Here is a 20,555-nt window from a genome sequence, read left to right as displayed (position 1 = left end):
CCCTACGTCTTTTGTCCCCTGTATTTTTGGCACCAGGACCAGGCACAGAGCCTGGTGCTGGTTGTTAAAATACGGGGGAACCCCTGTCATTTTTCCCCCGTATTTTTACAACCAGGACCGGCTCAAAGAGCCCGAGGCTGGTTATGCTTAGGAGGGGGACCCCACGCATTTTTTTTTCTGGATTTATTGAACACTTTTGTGCCGTCCATGAAGTCGAATCCAAGCCGCACACTATTCGTCATTTGGTCCGTTTTTTGACAGTGGTACTGTCGAATTCGTTATTTACTGAATATGTTGAATTCGGGTCCCGGCGGGAGAGTTTCGCCTGTCGAATTGTGTCGAATCCAAAAACGGTCGAATTCCAGCCAGAATTCGACCACAATTGCATATACCCCATGGACTAATAATGGCAGATGTTATAAGACTTGTAGAGAGATAACCAACTAAATGGCGTCTTACTCAGGATTTAAGGGCCTTGAATAAGATGGTGGAATTGCATTTTCCAGTGGTGCCTAATCCAGACACCATTTTGATGCAGATTCCCACAGACACTACATACAGATGGGTCCATTTTTATCTTGACCTTTAATAGGATTAACTGAGACTGGCCAGTCGGACTTAATCCCCTGCTGTATTGTTCTCTGTATTGTATTGCAGCTGAGAACAATAGATGAAGGGTTTATGTTAATAAACCATGTTGTGCCTAGGCACAGCAAACTAGCCAAGATAACCGTGGACCCATCTGTATTTCATGGTTATAGATCTATGTAGTGCCTTCTCAGTGCCAATACAGATGGAGCCACACTAGTCGTGGCTCTGTCTGTGACTAGGTGCGACCACGCCTTTACGCTGTGAGCATCTCTGTCTGGACGGGCGTGCGCGACCAGATGGAGATGCACCCCATTCACTTGAATGGAGAGAGTCTCCATACAGGCGTGCGCGCCTATGAGAATGAGAAGCAATGAGAATGCAATGAGAAGTGGCTCTGTGCACTCCCGGTGTGACTAAGCAGACGGATCACCTAGTCACGCCGGGAGTGCACGCCTGCATTCTGGCAGGCAAAGATAAAGGAGGCTCCATCTGTACATACTGATTCTCAATACCTGTTTGCTTTTACCTTTAAGGGAGTTCATTATACCTGGAAACGATTAAGTCAAGGCTATATAGATAGCCCAAGTTTGCATTCGCAATACCTGCAAAATAACCTGAAATCTTTTGTACCAACAGCTGTCTCAGTCCTTATCCAGTATGTGAATGACCTGTTGATGTGCTTCAAATCATTTTGAAGCATCGGTGTCAGATAACAAGTCACAAGTCACAAGGTGTCAAGCAGAAACAAGTCACAAGGTGTCGCAGGACAAAATTCAGCTGTGTACTGACAAAGTTAAACATTTGTGTCATTACTTGGCACCAGGCCAAAGACAGTTAGACCCTCAGAGGGTGGAGCTGATGGTAAAACATCCATTACCTAGAACACAGACAGATGTGCGCGCATTTCTAGGCATGTCACAATTTTGTAGGCAGTGGATACCTGGGTTTAAAGCCACAGCTGCATTATTCTTCAGTCTCGTCTTAAAGCCACAGCCGCAGTATTCCTCAGTTTCGTCTTAAAGACACAACTGCAGTATTCATCTGTCTCGTCTTAAAGCCACAGCCAAAGTATTGATCAGTCACTTACTAGTTCCTGTAAAACTCTGCTCTTTCGTTACCCAGTCTGGATTACAGTTTTGTTACCAGTTATATCCAGTATCAGTCTCATCTTAAAGCTACAGCTGCAGTATTCTTCAGTCTCGTCTTAAAGACACAGCCACAGTCTTTAGTTCATCTTCAGCCTCATCTAAAAGTCACAGCCATTGTTCTACATACAGTTGCGTTTCCAGTTATACCGGTACCCAGCCTGGTTCACAATGTGGTTCTCAGTCTCATCGGTAACCAGCCCGGTTCGCAGTCTGGCCAGTAACCAGCCCAGTTCCAGTCTCACCGGTAACCAGTCCGGTTCGTCTTCAGCTCTTTCCCCAGATCTGCGCAACTCCAGATAACCTATTTTATAGTTACACAAACACCTACTTCTGTGACAGTATATCCAGTTCATTCTCACCAATACATTCACCTTCCTGATATCAACACAAAGTCCCTGGTGATCCAGTGGTCAGGATACAGCTCCCTCTGCCGAGGCCTGGGTTCGATCCCCGGTCAGGGATTGCTCCTTACTACTTCATCTCACTGATTCCCACAGACCAGCCAAATATACACATAGTCCTCCAGTTACCCGCACAGACTTCATAAACATGCCAGGTTCACAAAAACCACAGTCATGACATACTGTAAATTGCTGGATTTGAGATAATCTACAACTCTTTCTTTTGAAGAGTGTTTCCATGAATTTCCCTATTACTGAAGTAAGACTCACTGGTATGTAGCTGTTTGCCTCTTCCTTACTCCCTCTTTTGTGCAGTGGGACTATGGGGGTAATTCAGACCTGATTGTAGCAGCAAATTTGTTAGCAGTTGGGTAAAACCATGGGGGTCATTCTGACCCATTTGCACGCTGCTGTTTGTCGCAGTGGTGCGAACTGGTCATTTCTGCACATACACAGCAGCCGGCCGGTGCTGGGCAGTGATTATACTGTCAAAAAAAGCAGTTGCAGCAGCGACCGCAAGAAGATTGACAAGAGGAAGGTGTTCCGGGGCGTAAACTGACCATTTTCTGGGAGTAGTATGGCGAACGCAGGCATGTCGAAGCATTTGGAGGGTGGATGTCTGATGTCAAATCCGGGACCTTCAACGCTGGATTCATCGTACAGGGTAAGTAACACTCACCCTGGTCTTGTTCTGCACAAAACTTTTTTTGCGTAGCAGGGCTGCACAAGAGATCGCAGTCTTGCTATGCAAAAAAACACTCCCCCATAGGTGACGTCAAGTTGATCGCATGGGCTGCAAAAAGTTGCAGCGTGCGATCAACTCAGAATGACTCCCTATGTGCACTGGAGGTGTGGCAGATGTAACATTTGCAGAGAGAGTTAGATTTGGCTGGTTATATTGTTTCTGTGCAGGGTAAATACTGCTTGATTTATTTTTACACTGCAATTTAGATTTAAGTTTGTACACACTCCACCCAAATCTAACTCTCTCTGTACATGTTATATCTGCCCCCCTGCAGTGCGCATGGTTATGCCCAACTGCTAACAAATTTGCTGCTACGATCAGGTCTGAATTACCCCCTATGTTCACCCTTTTCCAGTACTCTGGAATTACTCCTGTAGCTAATGACTGGTTGAATAATTCTGTTAATGGTGCTGCCAGCACCTCTTTAAGTTCTTTTAGTATCCTTGGATGTATCCTATCTGGCCCCATAGATTTGTCCACTTTCAGCTTTGAGAGTTTTGTTAGGACCTTCTCCTCTGTAAATGTACTTAATTTTCCAGAATATCCCAGCAACTGAACTGTGGCCCCTTCGCCTCTCTTTCAGTAGTGAATACTGAGCAAAAATAATAATTAAGATGATCTCTGCCTGTCTGCGTAGTGCTGCCTGACTGCATCTTGCTGCCCAGTTTAGGATTGTGGCCAATCTCTAGTTGGGGTACGTGGACTGAACCCCTTAATACATACATATAGTAAATACTGCTAGTACATGCATGATAATGTACCAGATTAGTAACGCAATGCTGTCACAGGAGTAAGTGTTAGTGCACCCTGGGATTCTTCCGATGGTCGGGAAGAGGAACTGGTGTCATGACGGAACTGTGGTGGTCGGATGTAAGTCTTCTTCATGCAGAAACTCAATATAACTTAACCATGAGCTTCCCGGAGTGGCTTGGCACTGGAGAGGAAGCTGGAGACTTTGAACCGGACTGGTTACTGGATAGGACTGGACAAGATCGGTTAATGAGTAATCACAAAAACAATGGAAAAAGCCTTGCGCCCCTATAGCAAACAGTAGCATCAGATTTCAAACAAAAAGAGAGTACACCCGAAACTCTAGGAACAACTTGAAAAACAAAAAGTTTGACACTAAAGCTGTAAGGAGGCTAATGATGTATAAGAAACTTTGGATGCAAAGTGGAAGAAATGATTCACACTGAGATGGAGAAGTGGATTCAATTATCTTCATTAGCTGCAAAACACTGTGTTCTTTTCTTATTGGAATGGAACTTACATTGCGTTCCTTCCACGAATGCACATAAAGGTATCTGTTGCTCAGCTCAAAACTTCTATACTTGGAACCTAATCAGTTTTTGTGGAATCAGATTTGCTAAAGGGAATTGGAGGGTAAAAATTTCGGAAGAAAGATTGGCCAAATAAGAAATGCAAACTATTTATGAGTTAAAGACACTTACACCGCACGGCCTGAACATGGATTTTGAGACAAAATGGTTCTTGTAAAATATTGTTTGGGTGAGATTCAAATGATCTCCGTTATGGCGCATATTGCGCCCATAGTAATCAGGTTTAGCTGTGTAAAGGGTTGGATGCCTCGCTACTCCGGAAGTAGCAGGCTGAAGTAATGATACAACATCCCTGAGGGCAGAAACAGAACGGGTGTGGAAAGGGGTGAAAAGAATTGAATCCCGCCCTTTGTATGAATTTAGTTTACCACTGTGTACTAACAGAATTTCTTTATATGTATGTCTGTCGATATTTTCATGATCAAATGAGCTGTTTACAGGTGCACCATTCTAATGGACTGCGAACTCGATATGCCATATTTGGAAAAGGATATTAAGATCATACATCCAGAAAATATAATATCCATGCTAATGTTTGTATATGCTATATCATGTATGGATATATAATCCTCAAGCCAGCTAAAACAAAAATATATTTTTTTTTACGGCATATATTTTTTTTACCCCTTTTTATAAATCAACCCTTTTTTTGTTTCGGACAGTATGGCTGTCCCCCCATCCAATGGGCTGCGGATGGGGGGCTGATAGCCTTTGTTGAAAGTTATGAATATTGTTTTTAGTAGCAGTACTACAAGTCCCAGCAAGCCTCCCCCGCAAGCTGGTACTTGGAGAACCACAAGTACCAGCATGCGGCGGAAAACCGGTCCCGCTGGTACCTGTAGTACTACTACTAAAAAAATACCCCAATAAAGACATTACACACACACCTTGAAAGTATAACTTTAATGCATACATACACACCACCATATACACATACTTACCTTATGTTCACACGAGGGTCGGTCCTCTTCTCCATGTAGAATCCATGGTGTACCTGTTGAAAAAATTCTACTCACCAAATCCAGTGTAGAGGGCTCCTCGGATAATCCATTTGTAATCCACGTACTTGTAAAAATAAAAAAACGGGACACCCGACCACGAACTGAAAGGGGCCCCATGTTTTCACATGGGACCCCTTTCCCCGAATGCCAGAAACCCCCTCTGACTGATGTCTAAGTGGGTTTCTTCAGCCAATCAGGGAGCGCCACGTTGTGGCACCCTCCTGATCGGCTGTGTGTTCCTGTACTGTCTGACAGGCGGCACACGGCAGTGTTACAATGTAGCGCCTATGCGCTCCATTGTAACCAATGGTGGGAACTTTGTGGTCAGCGGTGAGGTCACTTACGGTCAACCGCTGACCACAAAGTTCCCACCATTGGTTACAATGGAGCACATCAGTCAGAGGGGGTTTCTGGCATTCGTGGAAAGGGGTCCCATGTGAAAACATGGGGCCCCTTTCAGTTCGTGGTCGGGTGTCCCGTTTTTTTATTTTTACAAGTACGTGGATTACATATGGATTATCTGAGGAGCCCTCTACACTGGATTTGGTGAGTAGAATTTTTTCAACAGGTACACCATGGATTCTACATGGAGAAGAGGACCGACCCTCGTGTGAACATAAGGTAAGTATGTGTATATGGTGGTGTGTATGTATGCATTAAAGTTATACTTTCAAGGTGTGTGTGTAATGTCTTTATTGGGGTATTTTTTTAGTAGTAGTACTACAGGTACCAGCGGGCCCAGTTTTCCGCCGCATGCTGGTACTTGTGGTTCTCCAAGTACCAGCTTGCGGGGGAGGCTTGCTGGGACTTGTAGTACTGCTACTAAAAACATTATTCATAACTTTCAACAAAGGCTATCAGCCCCCCATCCGCAGCCCATTGGATGGGCGGGACAGCCTCGGGCTTCACCCCTGGCCCTTGGGTGGCTGGGGGGGGACCCCTTGATTGAAGGGGTCCCCACTCCCCCAGGGTACCCCGGCCAGGGGTGACTAGTTGGATATTTGATGCCACGGCCGCAAGGCACTGTATAAAAGTGACCCCCGGCTGTGGCATTATCTGTCCAGCTAGTGGAGCCCGGTGCTGGTTTCAAAAATACGGGGGACCCCTACGCTTTTTGTCCCCCGTATTGTTGGAACCAGGACCAGGCGCAGAGCCCGGTGCTGGTTTTTTAAATATGGGGGAAACCCTGTCAATTTTTTTCCCATATTTTTGAAACCAGGGCCGGCTCAAAGAGCCCGAGGCTGGTTTGGTTTAGGAGGGGGGACCCCACGCATTTTTTTTTTGGGAAAAATTAAAACATTTCCCACCCCTTCCCACTGAAAAACATCCACGGATCTCATGGATCCGTGCATGCCTATACAAACACGGGATAAAAAAGCAGGTCTGTTTTTTTTTAGCACTTTTTCACGATTTGTATTTCATCACGGCAGTGTTTGGCTATTGTCGGCAGTGTTTGTGTTTTGCACTTTTTAGTAAATTCCCGATTTCTACCAAATTGCAGGCGTATTTGACCGATGGTATATTGATTCGTGATTTTTTCCTAGGACTTCCAAAATTTTACGAATGCCCTCATCACTGCCGTGATTTTTGCTTAGTAAATTACCGAGATGACACTTTGAAGAAAAAACGGCATCTCGGTCAAAATCGGGAACTTAGTAAATATACCCCTATATGTCCATTATGAAGATCATACTAAGTTTGTAGCAGGCTTGTGGATTAAATACACATCTGAAAGAAACCATCTTATGTTGTATGGATATCCTGTTTTTGAATATGGATTCAGTATTTCTTTGTACCAATAGTAAAGTGGATCGGGACTAATGTTACTATCGGCCCAGGGGAGACTCACGGGTGGCCGTTTTGAGTACTCAATGAACTTCCCTGAGTCCTGCTATGTGGGCAGGTTTTTTAATTCGATACACGTGTATATTTGGATACATGTGTACTAAATAAAAAAATGGAATTTGTTTAAAAGTGATACATTATGTTTTACTTGTATTTATACTTTGTATTTGATGCTGTAAAGCTGTTTTCAAGCCTGTTGATTGGCTGCCAGTAGTCACGTGGTATCTGCTCCCGAGCATTATATCGGGCGCAGACTTACTTTAAAAAAAAAAATATAAGAAAAACTTTTCTTAAAAAACTTTTATAATAATATTAATAAATCCCTCTACACCGCCTTTTATAAATGCAGGAGGATGTAGTATACTATTTTTACTAGAAGTAGGAATGGGAATGTATCTACGATTTTAAAGGGTTAATTCCGGAGTATTTCTCATTTTAAAATAATGAAAAACTATTCCATTCTAGCTTGTCACTAAAACTGGCACTAAATCAAACTAGGGTTTGAAAAGAAGCTAAAATGAGAATTGTATGGTGCCGAGATAATATGATCAGGTGTTTTTAATTGAAGGATGACATGTGACGGGAGTGAGGAGGGATAAAATCCCTGCTCTGTTAGTGGGACAGCACTTCTTGACATAGGGGATAGTGATCCCAGAAACGCATTGAAGCTGTCCGTGTGAGGAGGAACGTGTGTATCAGACTAATACCCAGGAGGATTTGGACTTTTTCTTGTCATCTTCACTATGAATCCGAGTTTGCAGCCAAGACGTATGTGTGAGCCCAAAACGCTCCAAGGGATCTGGCACACACTGACATTCTCTGCTCCTGTTTTGTGATTTTATGTGGAACCCTGTTTGTTATTAAATTCCTTTGAAAAAATCCTTATGAGGATCAACGTTTCTGTGATTAGAAAAACCAAAGATACTGTTACATGCACTCGTGACAAAAATGATATGTGTCATCTATCTATGATATCTCCCTGTTGTATTCCAAGAATAGAAGTTTTGAGCTGAGTGAAAGATACCTTTATGTGCATTCGTGGAAGGAACGCAATGTAAGTTCCATTCCAATAAGAAAAGAACACAATGTTTTGCAGGTAATGAGGATAATTGAATCCACGTCTCCATTTCAGTGTGAATCATTTCTTCCACTTTGTATCCAAAATTTCTTATAGATCATTAGCCTCCTTACAGCGCTAGTTTCAAACCTTTTGTTTTTCAAGACCGATTAATGGATAGGACTGAACAGGGCTGGTCACCGGAAAGGACTGGACCGGCCTGATTACCGGTATAACTGGCAGCACACAACAATCCAGGCTGGCACCGGATATAGCTGGTAACACAACTGAGAGCCGGGCTGGGTACCGGTATAACTGGTAGTGCGCTGCAATCCAGGCTGGTACCGGATATAACTGGTACCGCAACTTCAGAACTGGGATGGGTGCCGGTATATCTGATAATGCAACTGGGAACCGGACTGGATACCGGTATTACTGGTGGTGCACTAAAATCAGGGCTGGTACCGGATACTGCTGGTTACGCAACTGTGGACCGGGCTGGGTACCGGTATTACTGGTAGTGTACTGTGAACTGGGCTGGGTACCGGATATGACTGGCAACACAAATTGAGAACCGTGCTGGGTACTAGTATTACTGGTAGCGTAACGGAGATTTGGACTGGTATTGAATACAACTGATTATACAACAGAATCCTCCAGGGATAAACAGAGAACCAGCATGAGCCTGACTGTAGCTGGGGAGCGGTGATATCCAGGCGTCGAGGCTCTGCCCAGCACTTCCTTTAAACCTCCCGTCCCACTCGCATTGGAGCAGGAGGTCACATGACCTGCTTGACCCTGTGATTGGCCTCTATGTTCAGCTAACCGCTGGGACAATGGCTGCGACATAGGCCCGCAGCCGCCAACGGACCAAAAGACAGAGGTGCAGGAAGGATGCCTACCTACACTGCAGCCGCCAAACATCCGCCGCACACCAAGGGAGGGATGCAGCAGTAAGCGCGGCAATCACTGCTTCATGACAAATGCACTGTAGAAAATACACCATAGGGGGTAATTCCAAGTTGATCGCAGCAGGATTTTTGTTAGCAATTGGGCAAAACCATGTGCACTGCAGGGGAGACAGATATAACATGTGCAGAGAGAGATAGATTTGGGTGTGGTGAGTTCAATCTGCAATCTAATTTGCAGTGTAAAAATAAAGCAGCCAGTATTTACCCTGCACAGAAACAAAATAACCCACCCAAATCTTACTCTCTCTACACATGTTATATCTGCCTCCCCTGCAGTGCACATGGTTTTGCCCAATTGCTATCAAAAATCCTGCTGCGATCAACTTGGAATTACCCCCATAGTCCTGTACAGTATAAGGTAACATATGTATAATTATAGTGCTATTATTATTATTATGAGTGCTGCCTGTCTGTGTAGTGCTGCCTGTCTGCATAGTGCTTCCTGACTGCGTAGTGTTGCTGCCTGTCTGTGTAGTGCTGCTGCCTGTCTGACTCTGTATGTTACATTCTTGGTTCTTTGAACAAAGAGGTGTAGTGTAGCAACTCCAAAGCACCAGAACGTGACGCTGAAGTAATGGCCAGGTGTGATGGTAACCCCTAGCAACCTACCTCCATTGTTTCACCCGCGTGGTCAGTTCGCGCCTGCGAGACTATGGTTTCTTGGGCCTCCGGCAGCTGCGTTTGAAAGGCGGATTAAGTCTGCCCAACTCCGATGCCCCCAGGTCTTAATGTGAGACAAGGCGTGAACCGAGACGGGATGATAACAAGGGGACCTCTAACTAAACCAAACTGAGAGCTAGGGGCTACAAAGAGACCTAAAACGAAACGTACATGCGGCACAGCCGCCAGGATAAACAACAACCAAGGTAATGCTGTCCACACGCCGACACAATACTGTTGTGTACCGGCGGTGACAGCGTATGCAGAACCCTCTGCAAAACACCAGTAACTAGAATAACTAAAGAATACAGCGGCCTTGGCCGACGGACGCGGCAAAGCCGCTACTCACGAAACCGGTACAAATACTGGCAAACGGACAGGAACCCCCAATGTAGCTGACACAGGCTCTCAGGACCGGAGGACAGGCAGAGTTCCAATGACTGAGTAGTGGACACCAAGGAACAGGATGCGGGATCAGACTCATGAACAGCCACTGGACTTCAGGACAGGAACGCTTCAAGGCAAGAAGCTGGATCAGACACTGGATCAGACACTGGATCAGACACTGGATCAGACACTGGATCAGACACTGGATCAGACACTGGATCAGAATGCTTCAAGGCTGGAAGCAGCTAGACAGAAACTGGACAGAAACTATCACCGGCGTCTGTGTAATGCACTGATACAGAATATAACAGGCAGCCCTCCAATAGCTGCAGAGAACCTAATTAATTATGTTGTGCAGCTGCCCTGCTGCACAACTGACAGGTGCAATTAACAGTCAGGTGAGGCTAAACACATGGAAACAGGCTGCAATTACACAGACTCACCACCGGCAGCAAACAAGAATCTTCTAAACCAGAGCAAAGGGAAATCCTGGCCTGCAAGAGAACTGTAACATGAAATACATGACAGGAATGAACCACTGCTTGTGATTCATAACCAAAATGCAAAACAGGAATGAGCCACTGCCGTGGCTCATAAAACTGTATAGTGCTGCCTGACTGCATAGTGCTGCCTGACTGCATAGTGCTGCCTGACTGCATAGTGCTGCCTGTCTGTGTAGTGCTGCCTGTCTGTGTAGTGCTGCCTGTCTGTGTAGTGCTGCCTGTCTGCATAGTGCTGCCTGTCTGCATAGTGCTGCTTGTCCGCATAGTGCTCTCTGTCTGTATATCTGCATAATGCTGCCTGTCTGTGTAGTGCTGCCTGTCTGTATAGGTTTGCCTCTCCTCCATCATTAAAATATTTTTACCAGTTCTGAAACATTTATGTGCTACATTGTTCCCTTGTGGAGACATGAGGCACACTGAGATATGAGGCACACTACTATTGATTTGCCATTGACCCCTCACATGTTTTGTACACATTAGCCCATGTAATATTAATGCCACTTTTCTGTAAGCAGATTTACAGATTAATGAGTAGAATAAGTGAAATACTCACCTTCAATTAAACCACAATTGCAGTTGTCTCCTGTGCAGCACTCAGTGTATATATCTAGGTAAAAGCCATATGTATCCAAACCATAGTAATTGCCGCAAGTCATATTACCATTCAAACATCCTTTCTTCACTGTGATTATCAAGTCATCATCTGGGAGAAAAACAAAGAGCAACATCTTGTAGATCTGCTGTAAATCGCTCTGTAACTTGAATCTAATTGTAGGCCTAATTCAGACCTGATCGCTGTTGTGTGAAATTGCAGAGGTTTGCGATCAGACAGTCGCCGCTCAGAGTGAAAATCCGCCCTGTGCATGTCTGCATATGCAGTGCAAAAAACGTTGCAAACGCCGGTCAGCTGCAAATCCATTCGCAACTCACTCACCATCGAATGTTTTTTCCAGTCTGTGCGTAGCCCAGGACTTACTCCTACAGTGCGATAGAATCAAGCTGATCGGGCCAGAGATAACATCACACACCCGCCATAAAAACGCTTGGGAACGCCTGTGTTTTTCCTGACACTCCCAGAAAACGGCCAGATACCCCTCCCAGATGTTGGCTTCCTGTCAATAAAACCGCATTTGCAGAGCGATCAAAAAAGACTCAGGATTTTTTCACAGTTTGGCCTCGCGCCTGCGCATTACGATCTGTATGCCCGCGCAGTCATTTGATAATGGCCACCGTTCGATTTTGCACATCGATCAGGTCTGAATAAAGCCCTGTATTTCCTTTCCTGTTAAAAAGCAACATTATTTTGTGTAACAATTGTAAAATAAGGGAAACTATGGGAACATTCCTCAGACACGTGTACACCATATAACAACATGTGTAAAACAGTTCTAGTGCAGGTCATACACCAAACACACACTTGGGGAGAGATAATCAGCTCCCATCATCTTTGAAACACATATATAATGGCAAACTGCTCTAATCAAACTGGTAACATTCCTCAGGTGCTGCCGGAGGGGGTTACTTCTAGACAAGAAAAATAAAAGGATTTTTCCCACGCACTCTGTGGGCTATTAGTAACAAGAACTGTATACTATATAATAATAGAAAATTTAATGCTCTTTGTTACATATATTTTGCAAAAAATATGATAAACCCCCAGGCCACTTCACGGCGGCTCTATTGCTGAAGGTCCCTCCACCAATAGAGCCGCCGTGAAGTGGACTAGTCTTATCATATTTTTTGCAAAATATATGTAATGAAGAGCTCTAAATTTTCTATTATTATATAGTATATAGTTCTTGTTACTAATAGCCCACAGAGTGCATGAGAAAAATCCTTTTATCTTTGAAACACAGCCTGTAAAATGATAGAAAGTCATATGTTGGTATATGTATGTATATATATATATATATATATATATATAACATGTATGTTCCTGCACTCACATCAGAAAAATAAACAACAGTGAGGTGCTCCCTAGTGGAAATCTCCCTAACCGGGTAGACCCACAAAATTTAAACAAGAATCCAACAGTGTGGAGGTGCACTCGTCGAGTTCAAACAGTCAGCAACTTCAATTTGTTCACAACAGCTTTATTTCAGTCTATATTCGGCTCATTAGGTCGACGTTTCGATCCTCATTCAGGGATCTTTCTCAAGACAGGCTTCGATTTACATACAATATTTTGAAAGCATCATATATTGATTACTACAAAAGAACAAAGAAAAATAAATAAAATAACTCACTTACAGGAACAAACACACAAAACACAAAACACATATATGGACTACCACACTCCGACAGCATTTAAATGCAGAAATCTCTTAACACCCAATGTGGTTCAAATACAATACCACGCCTCTGTCAATGCTTGCCAAGTGTGCACACCAGCTCCAGATACTAGTCAATTAACACCAATGTGGGGTATAGATATCTCAGAATTGTGCAACAGCTGTTGTAAAGGGGGTGTTAGTAACAACATCCACTTACTCAGAAAATCAATATGTCATGTTCAGACAATAAATGTGCTGTATGGTTTAGTCAGGCTTACTTCTAATGGGATTCTGCAAAAATGAATTAGATAAAACATATATACATATATATATATATATATATATATAAAAATGCATACATATACATATATACATACACATATATATACACACACAACTGCATGTGCATAACCACATACACCATTGGAATAAATAAATCCCCATATTCCAAGTACCACCAGTGAGACAACATAGACTGCAATACTTACTGGTGTGGTTACTTAAACACACAATCACGGAGCAACTCAGACAACATAGGAAATCACTGTAAAAATAATAATACAAACAATTCATACATCCTCCAATGACCAAAAGTGTATAGGTCTACTAACGGCTCCTTCATGTATAGTTCAGTACTCACCCACAATGTGAGCAATGCTGACACCCTCTACAGCCACATCTTTAACTAGCAAACAGACCAGACTTATATACCCCTACCCCGGAAGTGCCGGGACGGACCACAGCAAATTCCCCTCCACATTTTCCCACTTAAGTGTGAATATCCCACATGTGCACATTTCCCCACAGCCAAACATACTTACGGTGCAACCATAGAGACCATCCGAGCTGCTTAACACAGCTCGGTACGGTCAAATACCTGATCGCGCCGTGTGTGGAACGCAATGCGTTCCACAGCTCCAAGCCCGGAAGTGCCATGTTCACTCGTGTCACAGTCTACGGAGACCATTGAGGGACAAAACAGAACTCGTATTCCATCTATAGACATAATCCGCTCCGCTATTCAGGGGCTTTATACTGCCAATTAAGTGCAAAAAAGGTTCCCTCATCTGGCACACCACAGCAGACCAAATAATGGAAGGAATACCCATTGTGATCCAATACCTAGGGGGATAAAATCTCTAGACAGTACTAGGTTATCACGGGATTAGTATAAAATCTAAAGGATGCACACTCATGCAATTCCGTATCTGCTAATAGGGACAAAAATATATTTAAATCATAAGAACCGGTCCGTTTGCCGATTCGTACCGGTACAATCACACCTAGCAAGCATGCTCAGAGACACAAATACAAATAGACGCTATAGGTGGAGTGTGGCAGTCATAGTATACAGGCAAAACTCACTGGATACTAATTATAAAAAACATATATATATATATATATATATATTTATATAAGGAAAGAAGTTATAGCGACACAGGACGGAAAACCTAAACTTCCATTGCATAATTGGGAAAACCTATTAAATATTGGAATAATGATACAAAAATACATAAACTCAGATAACTAAATAAACCATATTGTTATATCATAGATGTCACATATGCTCTATAATCGCTAATGTTGGCCCATGGAGATCCATGCTGTGTCGCCCAACCTTTGTACACATGGATCCACCTATGATGGCATACAAAAGAGGACCCAACCTTAAACAAATGCTGATGAGGCCTACAATGGTACCTGAAATTAAACGTAATTTTCTCCAGATTATGAGCAGCAAACCTGGCTGCTTCTCATGTGGGAAGTGTACGACATGTAGATCCCTACTTACCGGTTCTACCTTTCCCCACCCGCATTCAGGGAAGAAAATCAAGATAACGTACCACTTACATTGTAGACTGGATTTTGTGGTCTATACACTCACATGTCCTTGTGGACTATGCTATGTAGGGCTTACAACCCGGTGCTTTAGGGAACGGATGGCAAATCATCGGCTATCCATCAGAACAGCAATCCAAACGGGCATCACAGATAAACCGGTAGCCCGACATTACCTCCAGAGAGGTCATCAGGTGGCAAATCTGAAATGCAGATTGATTGATTGGGTCCCGCCCCTACCAAATGGGGGTGACCGTACCTTAGCCTTACGTAAAAGAGAAAGCTTCTGGATTTCACACCTAAATACTGTCTCACCAAAAGGCCTCAATGAGCACTCTGCCATGAATGTCTTTTTATGAATGGCTCGTTTACGAGCTATTTATCTAATGATCCCTAGGCCTAGGCAGGGCCTGGTATCTTGTGATTATAGTGAATTAGATTTACCATGAAATAAGTTATGGGCGACACAGCATGGATCTCCATGGGCCAACATTAGCGATTATAGAGCATATGTGACATCTATGATATAACAATATGGTTTATTTAGTTATCTGAGTTTATGTATTTTTGTATCATTATTCCAATATTTAATAGGTTTTCCCAATTATGCGATGGAAGTTTAGGTTTTCCGTCCTGTGTCGCTATAACTTCTTTCCTTTTTTATATATATATATAATAATAATAATATTCAGCAGCTAGGAGCATTGCAGAAGGTGGAGAGGTACGATTACAGTTGTCTACCTTATGTTGAATTCACGCTTGGATGAGATTTATTGAATAGCTGCTTTACGAGCTAATTTTCATACAATTGGTTCGAATACAAAATATTTTTTAAAATCATCAAACTAAGTCCGTATAGTGGATAACACATTGAACTGGTCACATCTGATGTTTTGTCCAATTGATATTCCATGTGGTGAAATCGAATTCGACACCACTTTTAAGTGTTTTAATTATCTCTTGAAGACACACTTAATTTGCTTATCCATATTGTGAACCTTTGATTTCAATAAACCCCTGATGAAGTCTGTAGACGAAACGCGTTGGGTTGAGACAGCGATTTTGTCATTTCTATAAGGATGAATAATCATTATGTCAATCTATGATTGAAATGAATTGTCACCAATACAAACATTTGTAAAAAACATCGTTTATTGTCAATTTAGGATACATTGTGGTACAGCTTATTTTATTGTATCTTATAAAATAAATAAGTTGATTCTTATGACTGTGTCATTGTATAAGTAAAAACGTTAGATATACCAAAGATTCACATTAGCTCCCGGGGAATCTTTTTCTTTTTTATATATATATATATATATATATATATATATTCTGCATACATACACACACAACAAAATACCCTTATCTCGTGCCTGATTAGTAAGTTAGCTGCAACTCTTGGAGGAACCTCTGTTAGTAGGGACCAAGAAATAGATAAACACAAACACATTTCCAAAGTGCACATACAAATAGTAGAATGAGATTAAGTTATATTTAAAAAATATTTTTAAAAAATTACACTTAATTATCCATAGAGATGGTAATTTCTCTTAAATATATATATATATATATATATATACGGTTTCCTTATAGATATGCCATTCCTCTTATGTTGCTGATCCAATCCAGTACCAGGTAGAGAGGCAAGAGATACCCTCACACCAAAAAAGAATCACCCAGAAAAAGGTCAGCTGGCCAGTTATTAAAAGATAACAAATTTATTCACAATATTAAAAATATAATTCATAAGAAAACATCGAAGGTGGCAGAAGAGCTACAAAAGCAGCGGGTGAGGGACACCATTTTTTTTAACTTTTCTGATGCCCTTTTGCTGCAGACCAGAACCGGATTAGGGTAGGGGGCCTGGGGGTAAGTACCCCAGACCCCTTTCCTAAAAGGGCCCCTCCGCCACAGATTGGAGCTCTCACTGATCTGCGGTGCTGCAATCTGCGGGGGCAGTGAGTGGATTTGCTATAGTCAGCTGTGATGTCGGGTGTAAGGGTGTGGCGTGTATCGGCCAGGGTCCTTGAAATTCTTAGGACCCTCGCGCAACTACCCATTAAGCCCATTGGAAGAAACAGCTCTGTGTGGTTAGGGTTAGACAGTAGGGAGAGGGTTAGGGTTAGGCTGCAGGTAGGCAGGGTTAGGCTGCAGGTAGGGGGGAGTTAGGGTTAGGCTGCAGGTAGGGAGGGTCAGTGTTAGGCTGCAGGTAGTGATGGTTAGGATTAGGCTGCGGGATGGGATGTTAGGGATATGCAGCTAGAGGGGAGGATAGGGTTAGCCTGTGGGAGGGGAGGGTTAGGCTGTCAGAGGGATAGGGTTAGGCTGTGGGATGGGGGGCTAGGGTTAGGCTGTGGTGAGGAGGGTTAGGGTTAGGCTGCAGGTAGGGAGGGTTAGGGTTACGCTGCGGGAGGGAAGAGTTAGGCTACAGGTAGCAAAGGTTAGGGATAGGCTGTGGGAGGGTTAGGGTTAGACTGTGGGCAGGGAGGGTTAGGGGAAGGGGTATGGATAGCATACAGTACCTACTAAAAAAAATTGGGATTCTGACAGTCGGGATACCGCTGCCGGTCCTCTAACTGCTGGCATCAGTGGTGCAAGTAGAAATATTTTCTTAGTGGTACTGAGTGCCGAAAAATGGGCGTGGTCATGTGTTGTGAGGGGGCGTGGCCACACACTGCTAGTGAGAGTGGCTACATGACACTAGCGGCGTGGCCACACGACAGCACCTTTTTTTTTTTAAATCTGGAGACAAGGCTAAACATATATACTAATGCCTCCAGTATAATAAAAATATATAGTGATACCTCCAGTATAATAGAAATATATAGTAATGCCCCCAATTTAATAACAATAGATAGTAAAGCCTCCATTATAACAGTAAAATACAGCCACTGTCGCACTCCCAGTAACCCTGACAAAGTGGGAGGTGCCGTCATGCTGCCAAGCACCATGGTCTTGTTGCTTTGTGGCACATTATAATTGTGGTAATGGCAAAGTGTGTGGCAGGTGGTACTGCATACCCGCTGCCAAATTCTTATGGGTATTCCATAGCCGAGCGTACCCGCATACTTGCACCGTTGGTTGGCATTCTAACTTTTGGGATCCCATACCCAATCCACCATATGTGTAGACAACTAATATTACTTTTTATGTCTAATACAGATTTTGTACACTATCCAAATATGTTTTGATGGCAAATTCATATTCTGTCTCCTGGAATTCACACTCTCAGTAGCACCAGAGACATATAAAGTGAAAAAAATGGCTTAGAGTAAGAAAATCTTTAACACAAATGTATTCTGTGAATGTCAAAAACATGCATTAAAGTTGAAAAATTAGACCTTATCTGGACATCAGGGGGTATACTTACTAAAAGTCAATTTGGGTTGATGTTGATCGATTTTTATTTATTGTTTTTTTTTTTTTAATTCATTTTAATTTTTGATTGATTTTGTGTTTCAGGGTCTAAATCACACATTTATTAACTGATGATTTTTGAAATCCTGTTAAAAAAATATGCCAAAAAGCATATGTTAGTAAATGTGGTAATCAATGTATTTACTAAAAATCAAATATGTGTAGATTTTTGGTCGATGGTTGGTCGATTTTTGTTTTTCAAAGTCTAAATTCCACATTTACTTATAGATGATTTTTGAATTTTTTTTAAAACAATGTCAAACATCATCTGTTGGTAAATGTGTGATTTAGACCCTTAAAGACAAAATCAATCAAAAATCATCCAAACATTGATCAAAATCGATTTTTAGTAAATATACCCGCAGGAGTAACCCAAGATATGGGAATGTTACATATTTCTTCAGCTAAAGTCGTATGACAATTGGTCATGAGCCACATCTATATTGGATTTACAAAAAAGAAGGGCCCCAACGAGTGCACTAAAGTTATTAAAGTACCTAAAGAGGCTAATTTAAACCTGGGTTTAATTGCAACATTATATTTTCAGAGGTTCATTGTGTTGTAATGTAAGCTTTATACCTATAGAAGTACATTCTGCTATATACTGAATACATAACAAATATGAATAGTAAGCAGTTTATGATTTACTCAGAATACATCAAACCATTATAAATATCTGTATGTCATGTTAATGTGATTCTCGCATGAACGTGTTAGCGGTTACTGAGAAAAGGTCAGCTAAAGGGGCCAGTGGAAAATAAACACCACTATTGGTTTCTTTAACTGTGTACTCTTGTACAAAATTCTTATTGCACCATTACATTCCAATGGTACCATTACACATGTGTTTTCCCAAGTAGGCCCATAAATACTTCGCAATACTTGGTTGGAGGCACATTGACAGTATTGTAGGTACCCCATATACCCCTGGGATTAAAAGGGGGGGGGGGGGTTACATCTATTATCCTGTGTTTGGGAGAAAATCGTTGATTGTCATATGCTCCCATACATTACCAGTGTTTTGTTCCCATCAGATAGATTGGACAGATAAATCTTTAGGTGTGTACCCAGCTGGTATGTCAGAGCAGGTAACAAAGAAGCAGGTTACAATTCCTTCAATTTGCTTTTAACCTCAACTGTGAGATAACAATATGATGCCTAGCATAGTACTACTTAATAAAGGGCATTATTGTGTCTGGACTGCTTTTAAAATACTTAATCCTAATTACCTAAGCTATTATGTTCACCATAGACTGTACATTCATGCCTACTGTACATTTCTACTTGTTTTGTCAGAAAATTGCATAGACCACATGTTTTTCAGTACTTACAAACAGTGTTGTATTCAATCACTTTTGCACAGGTGTCTTCTCCATTTTTGCATTCACAAGACTCCCCTATACAGTCCGGAGCAAACGCCTTACAGGTGTTACAGCTCAGAGCTTTCCCTAAAGCAAAATGATGAGAAAGTATTATTTATGTTACAATTCTTTATATCACAGAGAAGGGCTGCAGCACTATATACAGGTCACTGATGCACTAAATTATTGTAACACTAAGGTAAAGCATTAACACAAGTTCAAGTAGCACCAGTAGTGACTTACATACAGTACTGTCCTTATGTCACTGTATTCTTCTCTCCAGTACAGTGTTATCCAAACGTGTTTGTCCTTGGTGCTTTTATTTGCAATCTTCCTGTGAATACTGCTTGATTGAACAGCTATATTTGAGAGCATTGATCTCCATTATGGATGTGTTCTTTGCACAACCAAAACAGAGTTGGCTTGAATATATGTATCTATGCTATAAAGTCTGAGGCAGACAACTAATTTGCCAGCAATAAAATTATGGGATGGTTTAATCACTCACCTGTAGCAATAAATCCAGCGATGACTGTTATGAAGACGGGGACAAGCTTCATGGTTAATGATGTTGCAGTAATATGTAGATTAGTAAATCTTGTATCTTCTGTGTCTCTTGTGTTGTGAGTCTCCCACTGCAGAACTGAAACTTATACCTTTTTCTATATGACAATGTGCCAAGAGTTCTGTTTTCTTTGACGTTCTTTGGCAAGAGATACCTTCTGAAAATTTTTATTTTTGCCATTGTTTGGCTAGGGAAATAGGCACAGCGGGATTTGCATAAAAATTAAAAGGAAGTGGAGAATTGCACACAGCATGTAAAGAGTGGCTTGCTGGTTTAGATGTTGATGTGTGTAATGACCACAGCCTGGCTTCCAAAATATGAACAAATATTGGCGTATCACCTCATGCAGTATTTCATAATATCACACATGGTAGAAGATTCTAGAATCGTCGCTTCACCCCAGAACTTCATTACGCCTCATCTGCATTTAGAATCTTGTGCTTATTAA

At 42.2% G+C, this 20,555-nt stretch overlaps 1 protein-coding gene across 1 annotated transcript in view; it reads right to left on the bottom strand.

Moving 5' to 3' along the window:
- Positions 1 to 20,158, bottom strand: part of LOC134967025 (phospholipase A2 inhibitor and Ly6/PLAUR domain-containing protein-like) — a 33,548-nt gene extending 13,390 nt beyond the window's left edge. Inside the window, exons 1-3 of the mRNA XM_063944017.1 lie at positions 20,051 to 20,158; positions 19,513 to 19,629; positions 11,203 to 11,352 (exon numbers count right to left, since the gene is read on the bottom strand). Coding sequence (XP_063800087.1) covers positions 11,203 to 11,352; positions 19,513 to 19,629; positions 20,051 to 20,102 — 319 coding nt within the window. The 5' untranslated portion in view covers positions 20,103 to 20,158. The remainder of the gene's footprint in view (positions 1 to 11,202; positions 11,353 to 19,512; positions 19,630 to 20,050) is intronic.
- Positions 20,159 to 20,555: the final 397 nt, after the last annotated feature.

Source organism: Pseudophryne corroboree, chromosome 10 (assembly GCF_028390025.1).
Source record: "Pseudophryne corroboree isolate aPseCor3 chromosome 10, aPseCor3.hap2, whole genome shotgun sequence".
Lineage (NCBI taxonomy): Eukaryota > Metazoa > Chordata > Amphibia > Anura > Myobatrachidae > Pseudophryne > Pseudophryne corroboree.
The sequence above is the reverse complement of the archived record's forward strand: the minus strand, read 5'-3'. Positions and strand labels throughout refer to the sequence as shown.